Source organism: Pipra filicauda, unplaced genomic scaffold (genome assembly GCF_003945595.2).
Source record: "Pipra filicauda isolate LSUMZ 115617 unplaced genomic scaffold, ASM394559v2 scaffold48_size3843733_pilon, whole genome shotgun sequence".
NCBI lineage: Eukaryota > Metazoa > Chordata > Aves > Passeriformes > Pipridae > Pipra > Pipra filicauda.
In genome coordinates this window covers 3,264,446-3,283,478 of record NW_024104631.1, presented here as the reverse complement: position 1 = coordinate 3,283,478, position 19,033 = coordinate 3,264,446, and the positions used below count along the sequence as shown (strand labels likewise).

At 40.2% G+C, this 19,033-nt stretch overlaps 1 protein-coding gene across 8 annotated transcripts in view; it reads right to left on the bottom strand.

Moving 5' to 3' along the window:
• Window positions 1–460: 460 nt before the first annotated feature.
• The window catches only part of FARS2 (phenylalanyl-tRNA synthetase 2, mitochondrial), a 241,277-nt gene continuing 222,704 nt past the window's right edge, over window positions 461–19,033 (bottom strand). For 7 of the 8 annotated variants that reach the window (XM_039386529.1, XM_039386527.1, XM_039386526.1 and 4 more), the window contains 2 exons: window positions 717–786; window positions 461–572 (listed from right to left, as the gene is read on the bottom strand). In XM_039386529.1, the coding sequence (XP_039242463.1) occupies window positions 468–572; window positions 717–786 (175 nt within the window). In that variant the 3' untranslated portion in view covers window positions 461–467. Of the gene's footprint in view, window positions 787–19,033 lie in introns of all 8 variants that reach the window. The other variant, XM_027733849.2, reaches the window with a different exon arrangement.

Genomic DNA, 19,033 nt, shown 5'->3' with positions numbered 1-19,033 from the left:
TGGGAGCAAGAGGATCTAACAGGAAAAACTTGCCAATGACCCCAGCATTTGAAGACAGTCAAGTCTGGCCCTGGAGCCACAGGGAGTCCTTCTCTGTAGCTGATGAAAGTAACACCCATGGGCTCTGAAAGTAAAGAGAGCCAAACTTTTCAAGATGTACTTCTTGGAAAGTTTCTTAAAGGAAAATCTGACATTTCTTATTTAAAAAAAGAGGGAGGGGCGGGCAGCAGGATGGGTTATTCTTCCCTGAGCTAATCTATGTCTCTGATTTGCTTCACTTGTTACAGAAGATCCTGTCAACACAGAAATAATGCCAAGTATTTATGGTTTAATGGAACCCAGGGACCAATTAACAACATAGAAAACCACCAAGCAGTGTATTTCTTATCGTAACAGGAGGGAAATCTTACATTACTGCTGTTCTCCCATTTCTTAAAATAAAGCACCAGCACTTTGTCAATGATTTCTCAGTAGTAATGTTTATTACCTGCTAGTTTTACCACTGCCCATTTATCAACCGCTTTCCATGTTCTACATTCAGTCACAAAACCCCTCTCTTGCAAACTAAAAACCTGAAAAGAGAAGAAAAAAAAAGAAAGGAAAGAAAGAAAAAAAGCAACTGTCATTAGGGCTTCAGACCAGCAGTGCTAGAACCTGCCCTCAACCCCAAGTTCTCGAACTGCTGACTCTTCAATAGCTTGATGGATGCGATGCACCTCGTCCTGCGTCAAAGTCCTCTCCGGGTGGCGGTAAACGATCCGGTAGCAATGGCTGACCTTCTTCGTCCTACAAAACACAGACCAAAAGAGGACTCATAAATACATGTGCCTACAAATGCAAATACATGAGGCCAAACACACACCCTCTGGATCATTTTTATTTGTGGTCTAATTTTGTTCCTGTTGCTTGAAAATCACCTTAATGCTAAAATACACAGTCCAGAGACGTGGGACTGACCTGAATTTTAATTTTCACAGAGGCCTTTGCTGAAGTCCACCTTACACCTCAACTTATATTGCAGTGGGGTAGCTTCTTACCAGAGTAAACAATCCCACGAGGAGGGCTGTGCTAACTAACCACTGAACCGCTGCTGACACCACAGCTCTCTCATTTCGGTGCTAATGGGGCTATTTGAGTGAGCACTGGGCACACATACCCCACTCAGATCAGTGGGGCTGGTGGTGATGGGCATAAGGAAAACACCGTGCAACCTCTGTGCACTGGAGAGCGATGTTACCGGCTGATGTGGGGCATCTCACAGCCTTACCATCCAGGCCTCAGCCTGGGGAAGGAGACTGAACAAACAGCTGCAAAACAGAGTAAAACATTTCCTTCTCATTTCTTTGCCTTCACTGTAAATTAGAAACAGGAATAAAATGCATCTGAAGTACTGTGATGACCAAGTATTCATTTGTGGGAGAAGGACAGAGATGGAGGATGAAGGCAGTCATCGCTCCCAAAGTGGAGCACCAAACGGCAGTGCAAAATTTCTTACCCTGCACTATGGAAAGAAAAAGACAAAGGAGAACACGGAAAAGGAATAGAAAAGAGGGAATGATGGGGGCAAAAAGTATTTAAGAGTTGCTGGTTAGGCAGAGACAAGTTAATGAAAACCCAGGACAAACTAGTAAGTTGAGTAAGAGTGAAAAAAATCTTGCTCTCCATCAAAAGCAGGCTGGAGTACCTAGCTCTTGCAAGGGCACCTCTGTAATTGGAGTGCTTGTGTTACTGAATTTAAATGGCAGTTCTGGCATACTTTTTAGTGTCAAATGGAGCCCACACAGCTTCTTCTTTCAAAGGTAAACACTAACTTCAGTGAAAGAGAGAAAATCTGAAGGGAAAAATAATAGGAGACCAGAGATCAAGTATCAGGCAGAAGGAGCTCCCAGACTGGCAGAACTCTGCATTTAATGGCACACAAAGGCATTTAGCAAGCTTTGGGTCATCTCTCTCCTGAAATTCTTTCATGTTAGAATCCATGTTTATTATGACTATTTGATTAGAACTAAGATTGTGTTTATAGACAAAGATAATTCTTAAGACACTAATTTCAACCTCAAATCCTACTAAAAACAGGCACAGATAGTTTTTACCTCACAATAGCTATTTAATACAATTAGTTTTTACCTCAGAATAGCTATTTGATACAAACTCTGTTCCACCCGACATGGGTGGGAAGCTTGCCCTGCTCCCACTGGCAGTTTACAACAAAAAAGATAACTTCAAATTAAAGCATTCCTTCTTTTTTTGTGTGCACTGAAGATAAAGCAAGTTAAATCTGGCTGGTATTGGAAAGGGCAAACTGCATTTCATAAAGTGTTAAGCTGACTGCAGTTAACTGCTAAAAGCCAGCCAAGAGCTTTCCCTGTGTGCAGGTTAAATGCTGTGGAAAAGTGATCTTTGAGAAAAGAGGGGGAGGTGTAACTGCTGGGAAGGTGTTGCTCTGCTCTGCTCCACCTCTGCAAAGCAGCCACGAGGACAGACCGGGGGAAAGCAAGTAAATGGGACTGGCAAGATGCTACACTGTCAGTAAGAAATTTGAATAAGACAGAGGGATAATGAATCGGGGCTCAACAGAAACAATTTTCAAAACCAGGCTGGCAAACATCACTACAGCTGGTAGTATTTCAGTTTTTAAAGGTGCTACGGTAAAACACCTGATCAAAAACATTTGCAAATTGCTTCAGATGAAAATCTAGAAGGTGTACAGTCACAGGTTTGATCCTGAAGTCTTGTAAATATTGGGAATATATCCCATGATGGAATAGTCATTACCACCATTTAATGTGATGTAAACACAAGTTTGCTTAACGTAGGGGTAAGCTGATATAGGGGTCTCTACAACACTGTTTCTTCACTGATCATGGCTAACTGAAGGTGACAATTACTCCTGACTCATGTGTTTCTGTATCCCCCCTCCCTCCATCCCAGTGAGCCATTCCTTCACGAAGCAAATGAAATATGTCAGAATAGGACAATAGTTTCTTGTGGGATTGCATTAAATGTAATTAATCTTAATTCAATTATAAGCAAAAAATGAAGTTGCAACAACACATGGCTGGCTACACATAAGCTTGCATGAATGCAACATTGGATGCTACATTTTTCTCCCACCTTTAACTTGGGTTTTTTGCATCTTTGTTACTAATTAGAAAGAAAGAGTATAATGGTTCAATGCTATTTCAATAAAAGGCACACTGCAAATTTCAAAACCTTAAGCATTGTTTTCAGAGTACTAATACTAACCTTTCAAGGGAGGTGGGGAAGAATACTTGTTAGCTCTTCCCTCCCCTAATACTTCCCCCGCTCCCACTCCCAAATAAAACACTAAGACACTGTGGTTAATCCCTGCCATAAGCTGCAACTGAAAAAAATTATTGTCAGCAAATACTACCTTTGCTCATTCCCTTTCTTGCTTTTCTTTTGTTCTGCAGAGCTACAGACTGTTTGCCTACCTTAAAGATGGCTCTGCTAATGCATAATGAACTCTCTGCTGCATGTCATGCTGCAGCCTGACAATACGGAAGCAGTAGCTCTCTATTCTGAGAAACAAAATTTTGAGGCCAAAACCTAGAACAGCAGCATCACTGGGTAAAAAAGAAAGAAAAAAAAAAGAAAAAAAATGTAGAAGATTAGCAGTGAGCACATTGGGCTTTATTTACCTAAACTGCACCGCCAGACAAGTCCACGCGGTTTGCAGTCACGTGGACTCCTCTCCATTAGGCTTCAGCTGATCTTAGTGTCACAAGGCTCCTCTGCACCAGCCTGCGGCTTTCAGGTAATGAAACACAGGGAGTACAGTGAAGCACTGCTCAAAGGGAAAAGGAAGTCAGGGATTTTTTCTGACGCCACAGGAGGAAACAAGATACGGACCGCGAACAAACACTGGAGTGAAACAATGCCTAATGCTCTTTCATATGATTTTGCGAGGAAACAGCTTTGCCTCACATTTTTCAGGATTGTCACGCAGCTGCCTCCATGTGCTAGGGAGCTGATCCCTGCCAGGTCAGATTCATGGCATGGAGTCAACCTGAAGGTCAATGTAGATGTTTGGATATTTCAGCTTGATATCTATGCATAACAAGAAATGAAGGGGCCTTAGTCTGCCACTAGTCTAATAAAACGAACATGAAAGCAATGTGACACTGGCACCAGGGCTAGAATGAAAGGGTGTGTTAGGCAACAAAAATTAATACATGTGTGTTAGCTTTCCCTTCATGGAAAACTATGGAAAACTACAGAAGGATGCTTTAAATGCTACTTGTCTAGAAAGCTGATCCCAGAAGCTACCAACAGCAAAGCACTTAAATATCCTGACAGGGGAACCTGTCTCAGTCATTACATAAGACTAATCCCTGGGTCCTTTGGTAAGCAAAATGTTGCATAAAGAATAAATTCTTGGCATTGTTGTTTTTCTCTTCTACATGCAATACTGTAACAAGAATGAAAACTTCTCCATCCTGTACTGGCAGAGGGAGAAAAAAAGGGAAAGCAGTGAGTGGGGAAAATCCCTATTATTTAACTGTGTTTTATTCTCCATCGGCAGAGACTTCTGCAGGGAGGTTACCCCTGCTCTTATGTGGTGAGAACAACACAGAACTACACACTTTTCAAGAAAGCCGGATTGACTTTGAGGAACAGAAAACTAGAGATGACAATCACCCACAGCATGAAGGAGCAAAAAAGAGTACCATCTCTTTCATATGCTGAGCAGTTCACTAAGCAGTAGTATTCACCACCATACCTATTATTCCACCTTTTCCTACGGAATACTATTTAAAATGAAAGATCTATGCACATGGTAGCACAAATATTTGAGATTATTTTCTCTCTGTTTAGTGAGTCATGTTAATGAGGTTCTTTGAGGGTCTCCCAATTCCTGCCATGGCAGTTTGTATCCTATATCTCCCCCAAAAAGATTAATCAAGTAATTCCCTTACATAAACCTTCACACAGTACTCAGTGGCTGCTACACCCTTCACAGAGATCAACATCATGCTCTGAGCATGCATGGAATGACCTCAACAAAGAGAAAGGCTTGTTTTATTTGCAACAGTGCCCTGAAAGCGGTGATGATGGAAAGAAACAAAAATACTGTTTCATGTTAGTAGCATTCCAGTAGAAAAAGCCACGTGGAGAGCACAGCTGTGGTTTTGCTTTGTGGCTCCAGCAGTTCCAGAATGGTTCACGGTTTAAGTGGAAATGGGGAGGAATATTAAACTGCAAGAAGATATAATTAATTACCTGTTCCTTTTTGTTTCACGTTTTCAAACCACATCCATCTCCTATGATAGTAGACACAACTGCTAAATATCCTACTATAAATCTTAAAGCGACAAGTGGCACTCTTTGCTAAGAAGTACATCATGGAAAATGGCAAAAGGCTTGTGCTATATACCTTATGTCAGTGGCAAATAATTCAATTACGATGGTGATATGCACATAGAATATAGCAGTAATTCTCTGAACAAAGGTCTTTCCTAAATATGCATTCTCATCAGTCCTTTCAAATGCTAATACTTCATCTCTCTGGAAGAGCATATTGTACATACAGCATATTCTTAAAAAGGGACATGTTTGGTTTAAGGTGATTTTGATGCCAGTGAAAGGCATCACCTCCAGAAGAAAGAATTGTTTTAAACCCACAGAAAGCAGGGAATGGTCATTCCTCTTGCACACCTCTTCCAGCTGATATCTGACAGAAGGATGGTTCAAAGATAGTTTAGGTCAACATAAGCATGTTGAGACTGTCAACATTACTTGACTACTGTGGATTTTTTTGGTGGTCACTTTGAAAGAGATGCATGTTCACTGACATATGGTTGGACTGAAATACTGTTCTTCTATTTCACAAAACTAAGACAGCAGTGGACTTTTTGCTCTTTTCTAACTGGACTTGGTGGAATCTGTATCTGAATACCAAACCCTGAACCTGCTTGACCTTTTCATTCTTTCTTTGCTATTAATTCCATCTTAAGCTTCTCTCCTCATGTAGGAAAAAAAAGTCAAAATTCTGTTAATAGCCAGATTACTGAGAGAGATAAAGAGCACGATATGGGATATAATGACAAAGAACATAAATAACACCTTCTAGTTAAGATAATGAAAGGTGGATGAAAAATGAAAGCACTTGGAAACTTTTCAGCTTCTCAGTCACTGAGACACTGTTAACCATATGTAGGACCTAAGCCATTGTCCAGTATTCAAAATACATTGGATTTGTTAGAAAACTTTGATCATGACTTTCTTTTTCTGCCTAAATCTATCATCTAATCAATTAATTTCTTGCATGCAGGAAGAGATACAAATAGATAAATACTGAAAAAAATTATTTCATAGGCAACACCTGAAAGTCATCTGGCTGTAAGATGTACTCACTAAATGTTTAGTGAAACAGTTCAAGCAATTACTTGTGCTTTGGCCCAGCACTTTGGCCTCTAATGACCTTTTCTCATTCCAACAGGTTACCCTGGTTTGCTGACACAGGCCAGCAAAAGAACTAATGTGAGCAGTGTAAGGTCTTTTCTGCTAAACTTCTGTAAACAGACTCAGTCACACAAGAAACTGAGAGAGTATTTTCCTTGTGCACTGTTACAGTAGAGTCAGTAACCAGCCAAGGATACAGTCAACCCATCTCAGATTCAAGCACTTCCTATTAAAAAGCTCTTAAGCTTCACAGCACCAACAGTAATGGAATCCATTACATGCAGGCAACAATGAAATATCACTAGGGTGAAGAAGAAAAGTACTATTCTCCATTATACTAAAAGAAAATCCAGAGTACCCACAGGATCATAAGCTAATTGTGATACAGACTTTTGCTGCCACCGAAGGGTAGAAAAAACTTCTAAGTCTTGTAATTTGGGATTGTGTTTTTTCTTTTCATTTAAAGACAATGACTCATTGATTCCTTGAAGAAAGCAATGATCAGTGGTTGTAAAGCAGGTATGAAAACAGTTCTCAAGGGGATGGATTTCACGACTGGTGATGACTGATTGTCCTCCAATCTCTGTCTCTTCGGGAAAATCATCTATCAAACACAGGTGACAGAAATTTCCATCATATCTGATCCATGCCAATATGGAGGAATCCATTTCATGTGGATTGAAAGTTGGATGCGACTGAGAGTTACCCTTCTTGTAAGATGAACTTTATGCATTCAGTTCACACTGGGTCTCCTCCATTTTTAGGGGCTTACGAGTCCATCAAGTGAGTCGGTTGCAAATCTTGCTCTAAATCCAGGAAGACTCAAGAATAGGCTAGAGGCTGAATATCTTCAAGACTTTCCTTGTTGTCAGCATAGTAACCCCGGAGCACTCATCATGCCAGATGAATTCAACCCCATGCATGGAATGATCTGTCAACTTCCCAAGGCTGAGCCCTTCAGCCATGAAAGAAAGCCATGCAGTGGGCATGCATGGAAAGACCAGAACATGTGCAAACCTGTGAGACTTGGAATGGGGACAAAACCCTACATTTTCTTCAGGGTTATCACTGTGATAGGATACTGCACAGGTGGAATAAAGATAGAGAAAAGCAAACTTTCTGATACAAACACACATATACAAAATCCAGTGAAATAACTTCTACCCATTGTGGTGGCAAATAAGAGAAGGTTGCTTGGTAAAATACTTGAGACACTTAATTTTATGTACTAAACATAGAAAAATAATTGGATGCTGAAAGTAAGAGAGAAAAATAGATAGTTTTGGCATCAGACAGGACAGAATACCTATTTTGTGTACAGCAGAGAGTTTTATTTTGCTTCACTTTCCCTAGGTTTGACTGAAAAGGTTCCATGCCAAAGGCTTTTCAAAGTCGAATCTTGTTTTCACCAAAACAAAATGAAGGGGTAATACTTTTTGTTATTTGTTGTTAAAAAAATTGACCACTAGAGACTTAAGCATTCTCTAACTGAGCAAACAAATGAACAAAATAACTCAATTTGATATTGTGTCTCATGAGAACTGGCATCTAAGCTCCTTGACTTTCTCCTTCCGTGTTTAGTTCAGAAACCATGGCAGGACTACATTTCCCATGAGAGATCAAGGCAAAAAATTCCTATGATGGATCACGTCCTCTCTCTGGAAAAGAAACTTGGCTGACATATCCAATACTGACATACTGAGGAGAACAGAAGCAAGCATTACCTGGAAGTCCTGGTAGAACAGGCAGCTGAAGCATTTTGGCTACCAGCCAGAAAATTCTTAAAGAAAAATTCACAATTTAAGTGCGTAAAACAACAACAAATCAACATATTTTCTGTCATTGCTGGCTCTCCCACTTTTTCCACATTTTTCTTGACCTCCTAAATCCCTCATAATTTAGTGGTAGAAGAAGGTATCTTTGGCAGCAACAGGCTCTGTGGTTCTGGCAGAACTTCATGACTTATGTACCTCATTTGCAATCCCTTGTGCCCTTCCAGGGCAACTGGCTAGTACTGGATTGGATGAGGGACACAACCTGTCTCTGTTACGAGAACCCTGGAAGACACACTGTTTGCGGAGTTCGCTTCTTGTGCGAAGACATTATATTCACCTCCCTCTGAGCTACAGTGTGCAGGTAAGAGGATGGAAAAAACTTCTTTCAAACAGTGATATTAATGATTCCATTACTGGTCATTAGGTGCAATAGTATCACTCAAAATTTTCCAACCATTGGCAACTGAAGTGCCACCTGTACTTATGAGTGACAACCCATCTCAATAATCCGAACAAATCCGACAAGAGAGGTGAATTTGGACTCTTTCAAATGCTATCTACAATATTTATAATAAAAATGTTAAGTGTGATACCTTTTCAGTTCTTCTGAGTGAAAGATCAAAGACAAGAAGTATAAATATTTAGCAGTTTTTTCCACCAACTAGATGTTAATACTAAGGGCTACAAAAGTATTACTAAAAATAACATTGCTGTCAAATTAAAACATATTTAATAATCGAGTAAAAAGGGAATTTCTATGAGAATTTAAAACAACTCATTCTCCTAAGAAATGAAGATGGATGGGAGTGACAGCTGGTTCAGATGTATCTCCACTGAGTCCTAGAAAAAATAAAAGTCTACAAAGTTAGATAGCAGACAAGTGCATGGGAAGGTCTGAATGCTGTTTTAGGCACATTCATCACTGAGATTAGTGGTTTTGTCCACACCAGTCCTAGGAACTAGATGTTTAAGTTCCCTCTACACTTGTTAAGAGTTGAAGTAAAGAGGAACATGGCTCTGGACTCAGACCAAGAACCTAAATAACTTTTCCAAGGTCAAATAGCAAACTGATATAGAGAGGGACCTTATCTAAGTGCAGGCACAAACCCTCTGAGTTACCCTTCTTTCAGGTTACTGTTCCCATGAACTCACACTTCAAGTCACCTTTCTTTTCTGCAAGTTGTATAGTAGTTCTGGAAACAAAACAGGCTGTGGCAGGAGACAGCAACTCATCCCATACAGAATGGACCAGGCAGGAAGAGTGGAGAGCCAACATCAGGATAACCAAAAATGCTCTTAAGTGGCAAACTAAACCCAAGAGAAAACAGAAGAAAACAGGATGGTGAGAAGAAGAAGGGAGAAGGAAGAGATGAGTTAACCTGAGACTAGAAGACAAGAGGGACTCAAATAGAAAGCAGAAGTTAGGAGAAATCACTTACCCACTTTTTTTTTTTTTTGAGGAAAATCAATACATTAAAAGCACCTGCCCCCCCGGCCATCCTGCTGCACTAGAAGGCAACTTAAAAGCATTTGTAGCTGCGTGTGTGCAAATATAGGGGGTTTCTCAATGGGGCTGCTGACAGTACATGTCAAAGCTGGTGAAAATTCTGCAGCCACTTGTGCAGTTACATGTTGTTCGCTATTTCCTTCTAGTCCATATGATACTTTTCCTCTCAGAAATGTCAGGTTTTATGAGCCTTAATCTGGCTAACTGGATTTGTTTTGGAGATGCAGAAATTCCCCACTTTCCCTCCCTGAGGATAGAGTGGTTCCACACAGACAGTCACAAGAAACCTGTTCTCACCGTTTTTCTGACAGCTGCTGCCTTGGGAAGACAACTCAGAAAAAGTTCTCAAAGTAAGGATAACTATTGGCCAGCAGATTAAACTACTGTTAACACACAGGAAAACTGTCAAGCTGTTAAACATTTCTCTCAGTGGATCCCATTTATACAGGTCATACATTTGGACCATGATGACAGACAGAGAGTCCAGATCTTGTAGGCGAGGCTTGCCTGGTTATTTTGAACACAATGAGGGGGAAAATGTCCCAGCACTATTGAAACTAGCCAAAAGATGACAACATATATCAATGACGTGCACTCACCAGAACTTTTACAGTTGTCAAAATGAACATTAGTTTGGAAAACTCTAGCTGCCATGTTTGGCACATTGCACCCTTAATATTATGGTTACTCTTAATGAAAATAAAAATGTGAATGTAATCGGAAGTATGCATAGTGAACACCACTTACAGTAAGATAATAAGAGCATCATGCAATAAAACTAAAGACTAAAACTAAAAAGTCAGGGCACAAAATGAGATGTGTGATTCCATGAATATAGTGAAATTATTGGTCTGACACTCAAGAAAAGAAAGAAAGCCATTGAGACACGACACTAGGAAGATCAAAATACCATTTTTTGCTATGACTTTACTGAAAAAGGCCAAGTGATCCTCCCACTAGCAGGAATTAATATCAGGAAAGAAGCAATGAGATTTCAGCACAGAACGGGGAATACACAGGGAGCACCAGAGTAAACCAAATGTTCTCAAATTGTCCAAGACATGAACTTTGCCCTAAAATATTTTAGGAATGAGTAGAACAAATCTCAGAGCTGTTCTCAGTTGTCTTTGAGAGCTTGTAGAGGACAAAGTAAGGTAAAAAATGTTTGGAAAAGGTCAGAGTGCTTTTTTTGAAAACGTGAAAAAAAAAAGCTAGGAAGCCATAGAAACTACAGACCATTTGCCTTTACTATAATTTCCCAGAAAGACTGGTGCAGGTAATGAAATGACTTGTAAGCATACATCGGAAACAAAAAGTAAAAAAACAGAAAACATGGATGTATTGAGCAAATCTAGTAAAAACAACCTAATTTCCATCTATAAAGGGGTAACAGGCTAATAAATCAATAATCAATAAATGAAACAATAAATTGCAGGAAGTAGCAAACACTGGGGGGGCAGGTGTTTGTGGGGGCGTGTGTATGTGCATATGGCACATATCTTCACAGTCAGCTAAACCAGATAAGAAAAAATGGTCTAAGATCAACATGCCACAAAACAAGAATCCATTGGCAGCTCCAAGCAGTTTCAGACAAAGCTGAAAAATCTTAGGAAAAATAATTTAAACACTATAATAAAAAAAAAAAAGAAGAAAAATACTAAATCCAATTCATAAAATTAGGTAGTAAAAACCTGTCTCCCTAAATGATTAATGTTGGAGGGAACTGCATAATGTAGATGAGAAAACTGGTGATCAATACTGGTGATTACTACAAAAAGGTGATATTGCAAATGGCTGTAGTAGTTGTCAATAATGTGTTGTTTCTGGGAGGATTTATCCACAGTTCAGCTAAATCTGAAGGATTGTTCTTGTAGGGTTCTTCAACCTAACTCCTGGAGATGCAATATTTTCACTAATGGAATAGGTGACGCAGCAGAAGTGTTTGTTAAATGGTATATTACATTAACCATAACTGAAGACAAGATTAGAATAATCTTGACAAACTGAAAAAGCTAATAATTCTGACAACCAGACCAAGTGAAAGCTGCTGTATTTAGCCAAGAACAACAATCTGCATGCACAGAGGATGGGGAACAACTAGGCATACAGCAGCACTACACAAAGCATCTAAGGACCACACAGAATCTGAGCTGAAGGTGAATCTGTGATGTCACTGTGCTGCTTTAACCTAAGCAAGCACCACTCTGGGATGAACTGTTGGAATGCAGATGGAATTACATCCTTCTGCCCCACTCGACACTGCTATTCTGGCTCAGCTGAAGTACCCTCTTCACACCTCAAGAAAGATGTGAGGCAACTGGAGATCACCGGGGAGCAATGAGAACAAGCAGATGCCTAGGTAACACAAATTGTAAGAAAAGACTGAGAGAACATAAGATTGCTCAGCCTAAAGAACAGAAAGCATGAAAACATGCTACAAAGACATAAAATGCTGCTGCACAGTTAGGTAATAATCTGTTCATCAACATTCACAAGCAGCAAGAGCTGAAAGTCATGAGCTCATATTGCAGAAATGTTCGGCCTGAAAATTTACTTGGAAAGGCAGTGAGGTCCCCATTGCTGGAAATCTTTAAGGACTGGTTATACAAGTGTCTGTCAGCAGTGCTATAAGTAGAGCTGATCCTGTTTTGGAGTGGGAGGATGAACTAGGTGGCAGTACTCTTCAACTCTTTAGCATAACATAATGTAACGGTCTTTAAAATGCAGAAAGGTACTTGAGTAGCAGAGATAGCTCAGTGTAGCTGCAACTTATCACACATCATGTATTTGTTTATCCCCTGAAAGTGATGTAACCTCTTTAGACCAGCAACCCTTTCATTAGCCTTATAGACAAATGTTGAAATACAGCAGATAGGAAAGCTAAGTGCTGCTCAGCTATCTTTCACTGCCTACATCAATAAAAAAACCCCAACCAAACAAAAAAACCAGAAAAGTCCACTATATAAGACAGCATCCCAAAGGGAAAATGTCACTCAACTGCTTGTCCCATTTGCCTCAGGGCTGAGAGATGTCTTAGGAAAGCTCTAAGGAACAACCACAGAAGATGCTACATATTCTTGATAGGCTGAACTGCATTTTTCTCTTCTAAGCTTTTCTGAGTTTATATCAAGAGGTTAACACTTCGCTTTCAGCTTTCCAAGTTCACATTCAACTCCAGGCTAACTGAAAATAAGGGCAAAGTCCTCCTTCTAAGAAAACAATGTTGCAAACAAGCCAGTTGAAATTCTGCATCCCAAGGGAATTTGGGGAAGTCCAGGGACTAGGAGACATCTGAGATGCCAGTCCTTAAATGAAGATGTGGCTGGTTGGCCCCAACTGGAGGGACTGTGGCCTTCTGACATAGAAGCTAATTAACTTTATGCTCTGTTGCATACTTACTGTACCTGTTCCTTATCTATACAATGGCAGTACAGAATTAAGAAGCCACCACAATAACCCCATGTACTTGTATAAGAGTATGTGTATGTAAGTGTATGTAAGTGTATATGTTCATTCATAGCCATCGCTGCAAGGGCTAGTTTTTTATTAACCTTTGCAAGTTTGCTTGGATTGATAAGATCACCAGTTTTTGGGAAATCTTGATGTTTACTAAATAATTTTCAGGGATTAAATGTTGATCTCATACAAGTTCCACTGCATACATGTTCCTCTGTTCTTACATGAAATGTGAAGTTGCCAAGGAACAAATAAACTATTTATGACTTATCCTGTACAGTAACAAAGAATGGCTTAATGGGGGCACATACTACTTTGAAAGTACTGCAGCCTGTTGTTCCCTGAACTGGAGACTCTCTTAGCCAAGTTTAAGATATATACTCTCCTTTATCCTCAAAAAAAAAGATCAAATTCTTGACATGACTGCCTGAATCACAGCAGAAAGACTCACACATGCCACAGGTTCCTGCACCACAGTCCCACAAACATGCTTACTTGTAGGTAATTCAGTGTAGATCTGAATTACTAACTGAATTACTAATTCATTGCTAACTGAAATGAACTAAAGTTACTCTTACATTACTGACTTCAGAGGTATAGAAGAGGTGACTGGTATTTATTGTACATAAGATGTAGCAATTTGGTGGCATAACCTTAAACACCATGTTCTCTGCTTGTAGATCTTCATTTGAACTACAGTAACAGACAAGGAAGGAGATGTTCCTTCTGAGATTATAGGTAGCTACGTCTAAACAGTCACCTTGACGAGTGTCACAAGGAGGTCATACCACTAAGATCAGCAGAAGTTGTTCTCTACTTTGCCAAGTTTGACACACCAGGATGGCTGGTGCTCTAACATTATGTTTCAAAACATATACAGTACCAAAGAGTACGAAAAACCCACTGCTGAGAGGGTTGCAATGCTATTCACGCTCCCTTCTGCATCCACCATCTCTCTCCACTGCACTCACATGGACAAACTCTCTCCCCAGCCAGCGATGCCATCTCTCTGCAGAGATGGCTGAACCAACGCAGGTGCGGTGTGTGTGGATTCAATGAGAGAACATACCTCCTTAAAATGGAAGAGATGACAGAGGATACGCTGTAGCTCTTAAAGAGGAAGAAGATGGAGACTATAATACCCCTGTGACATTTTGCACTGTAGTCTCTACCAAAAGATGGACACAGAGACACAGTTTGGACAACCCAGTAAGATCAGATTGCTGAGCAGCACAAAGTAGATAAAGGGAGAGAGGTATCTGCAGATATCATTCCTGAAACCTACACATGATACCCATCCACCATATCATGACACTTGACACCACTGTTATTTTACTTTACCATCCACTTGGGGAAGGGTTAAAATGATCTCACCTCTGACACAATAAATCCATCACAGAAGCAGAAGCATCAGTCTAAAGCACAGGTTGCATGGGACTTGGACAGCTATAGGCCAGTCAAAACATTTATAAGCACTTCTGAGCTGGATGAAAACTTTCTTACATTGCTGGCACATCTGCACTGGCACAAGCTTAGTCTCTTGTATCTCAACAGATCTCAGTTCTGTATATCCCACAATACATTACAGAATCTCCACAGGGAAGCACGGAAAGGATGTGGACCAGGCTCAGCATTCACCTACAAAGCCCGTGGTTAGATCCATACTGTGTTGAATGAATCTTTCAGTTTCGTTATTATTTTTGGTTTTGTTTTTTAAAGGTTGAGCCTCTACCTATTTTCTTTTCCACAAATACTGGGTGAGCATTTCAGTAGCACCTGGGTGAACCAATAAAACTGAGCAGCAGTGCTGTTTGCACAAACCTTTCTCCAGTCTGGTCTCCAGGTGCTTCTCACAGCTCCTCCGATTTGCCCTACTGCACTAAACCAGCACATCTGCCTGACTGGCTACATGTGTGATGAACCACATTAGCAAGTTGATGTGGTTGAAAATGACTAAATTCCCAATCTGGGTCAGTGAATGGCCACATCAGCCACTGTGCCAGCACAGTGCAGGGGTGAGAATAGCACATAGCAACACCTACGCTGCCAGGAAAAACATGTGGAAACAGGGGCTAAAATCACAAGCTGGTAATTCACTGAATCCATGTAAGCACTGAAGCACATCCTCCTTTCCCCCCCCACGTTCATGTAAAACCATGTTACACATCCAAACTAGACAGATATAAGGGAGAGGGAAAAAACCCTGTCTGGCTGTCCCCAAAAGTTGCTGAGTTCAAGCTCCTGACCTATTCCCACTGAAGGCAATGGGATGTCATCTCTTTCTGCCAACTGAGGATTCAGCTGACGTTTTACAAAACGAGAGGGACAGGTCCCTGGGTGGCAATGTTTTTGAAGCTGATCAGCAGAAGCAGCCAGTTAGATCCTCTTCTTAAAAATGATGATACACCAGTTTAGTTAGGAAATGAATGAATGTGTTCAGGACAGCATGAGAAGAGGTAAGCAAAAACAGCAATGACAGCTGAACTCTGCAACACTGCAACACTTTTGCCATCAGATAAGCCTGAGGTCAGCGGTCTGAGCAGACCTTAGGTGTTTAGGATTCTTCGCAGGGCCTCTGTACTAGCACGAATTTCGTTCCATGCAAGTGAAGTTGTCCCTTCTCACAAACGTAATACAGATCCTGGGAAGGGAGGCCCATGTTTGTAAGCTCACTGTTTCAACAATGCTTAAGAAGTTACTGCCATTAAAGATTAATCTGTCCAAAATTACTGCTTTTAAATACTCCCCTGTATTGTGGGACATCAGCCCAAGCTGATTGATGGCTTTTGGACATTAAAAAGCAAGGTTGGATAGAAGTAGGGTGTGGGAATCAAGAGATAGAAATAATGGTGAATCACTCATTTGCTGAAAGAAGGCATGGTTGCCTTTAATGAATAGTTACATGGAGGATGTGAGATAATATAAGTGGGACTGTTATGAAACTTGACTATGAGATACTTTGAGTAATGATCTATAAAGCTGCTAACTGGATTCAGTAAGTTGTTGAGTCATTGCCATATAAGACTGGGCTGCTCGGAATGACATACAAAATCCATATGGCTAAAGGCATCAAGTGGTTTGCTTTTCGTTAGAGAAAATGAAAATGAGCATACCTGCACATAGATTTTCAAGAACAAAAAAAATTAATATTAAAAAAAAATTAGCCACAATTATATACCTTCCATACTAACAATACTATGTAATTTATATTTTAATTAAAGCTGTCCTGAGATTGAGAATTAGCAGGCATGAAATTAGCATGGATTTTTCATGTTCTGAGAAAAAAATACAGTATGTTCTCTGCACTGAAGTATCTGTTATGACATCAGCTCAAACTAAAATGAGGACTGGGCAGAAGGATGCTGGGTACTACATATAAATCACTAATCTTTCACCTTTTAGAATATTTTCACATTCAAACTGAGATGCTAAATGTGCTTAGTGCTTAACAAAAAAAAAAAAGGAGAAGAACTTAACACCACTGTGGATCTAATTCATTCTGGAGTAACTACTCAAGCAAAAACCAGGGCTGAGCTAGTCAGACAACTCTATTATCTTTCAGCTGAAGAAAGTGTGATTAGTGGAGGAAATGTCACATTTACACTTAAGAATGGTTTAAAAGGCAACTTGTATCTTTTGGCACAACTCAGGCATTTAAAAAATACTGTAAGAGAAAGAGGCAGATATAGGAAAGAGCACTTTTTTTTTTTATAATTTCTCATCCTTGTATTAAGCCACTGAGTTTAGCTTGAATATTCAGTATCTCTGCAGTTGGCATTTCCCAGGCAGCAGGGCTGAATTGCTCTCCGCTGGTCCTCAGGGATGCAGCACCGGGACTCTTGGAGATGAAGGATCCCTGCACAGTACCTGCCTCGTGTAGCATCAGCTTGTGGTGCAGCACAGAGCAGCAGGACACAGACCAAGGGGAAACTGCATCTTCTTCACTCCCTCTGCTGTGAAAGGGGAGAGGTGGGTCTCTGCAGCTACTCTATAGTATATGGGAAGGGGACAAAAGCAGTCAAACTGGATGGAGGAGGAACATTTGCTAACAAATACACTTCGCCAGAGAATTTTTCTCAAAGGTCACATTGACAGCATTGCATATAAAATGAGCATCTCTTCTGAAGATGTTTGTGCTCACTCACCACTAAAAGAATCAAAGTGTTACTCCCAACTGCAGCGCTCTCTTGAGCAGTGCAACATTCATGACCACTACATGGACGCTCTGCAGCCCTTATGGGTTTTGTGGTTGGGTTTTGTTTGGTTGGTTTGTTTTTTTCCTTTAAATGGCAACTACTCTCAGTCTTCTTTTTCTGGCTTTTCACTCTTTTTTTCTCTTCTACTTTTAATTTTTGACTTGGCATTTGCTGGCATTGAGCTGCGAAGCTTGTACTTGGAGCCAGTTAAAGTTACTGGGGAAAATCAAAGGAAATGAGCTGTAAAACTAACCAAAAACTACTTTCAGCACAGAGGTACCAGCTTCATGGTCACCCCCACTTGTAACCCCCTGGAAACATCACACAAACCAAGAAGCATAGGATAGACTTGGAGAAGATGCACAACTCCTCCTCTCTGCTGTGTTTGTATTTGGCAGCTTTCAGCTTCCTATCAATAGTACCTTTGATGTGCCTTTGTTTTTACTTCTCAACTCTTTTAACAGCCTCTGATAAATGGAGGACCTTCCACCATTACAGATCTCAAACAGAATACCACAAAAGATCAATTGATCTAGATGAATTTGATCCACCCATACTGAAATTCTGATGGCAAATGATCACAGCAGTTAAATTTGGATTATGACATAAACCCCCCCATGCCTGCATTCACTGGGCGACAGACATCCCAGGTGAAGCGTTGAGTGGCTTGCAAAGGTTACCACTATAAAAATGAATGAAATGGGATAAAATTGTAGAGACTTGTTTTCATCAAGAAATGAACCAAACCCATGCTTTGCTGAAAATTTACCCTCTCTTGTGCTACAAACATGCCTATGCACACATAGTAACCATGACGTTCCCTGGCTTTGCCATTTCTATTCAGGACAAGCTGGTCTTTTGCTAGTAACCAAGATGAGTATCTCAAGAATTACAGACAAGGCAAAAATGAAATTTAAGTGTACTCACATGCTGTGATGCTTGAGCTACAGAGAATTACTGAGTTACCATTCACCATCTGAACTGCTGAACATGTTCATGTTTCTATCCATACCAGCAATAAAATAAAATACTTTAGCTTAAGCTGCTCCACTAAAAAATATTTAAGAAAGTAAAACTTTCAGACTATGCAGATGAGCAGAGTTGGCAATTCATTCAGCTACAAAAATGAGATCAATTCCAATTACAAGCTCATACCTTATTTATAGCAGCCTGGCCTGCCTAAACTAACATATTCATCTCTGATAAACATCAGACATCTCTGACCATGGCAGGATATCAGCTGAGAAGGACAGTGAGTGACAAGGACTTGCTGAATGTCATTCAATGAATAATTTAACCTCTCTGCATGTGAAGAGAAATGCAGGCACCTCACTCAGCCTTCCTAAGAACCTCAATTCAAGAGAAACACCCATGCAAATAAAGAGCTCTGAAACCCTTCAAGAATGAAATACAAGCATTTGACATACCTTGATTTCATGTGTGGGACCATCTCTGTGAATACGTGTAGTCCTGCTACAGGACTGCTCAATTCTTATGTGAGACAATGTGGCTTCTCAAAGGTAACCTGGTAGTGTCGAGTGGCAACACAGGCTATGACAAAACTTCTACTATGAACCTTGGAAAATAAGGAGGGTAAAACTTTGTGCATAAATGCTTTACAATATATATATTTATTGAAGTAATATATTGTGTGTTTAAATTTTCTCTTCATC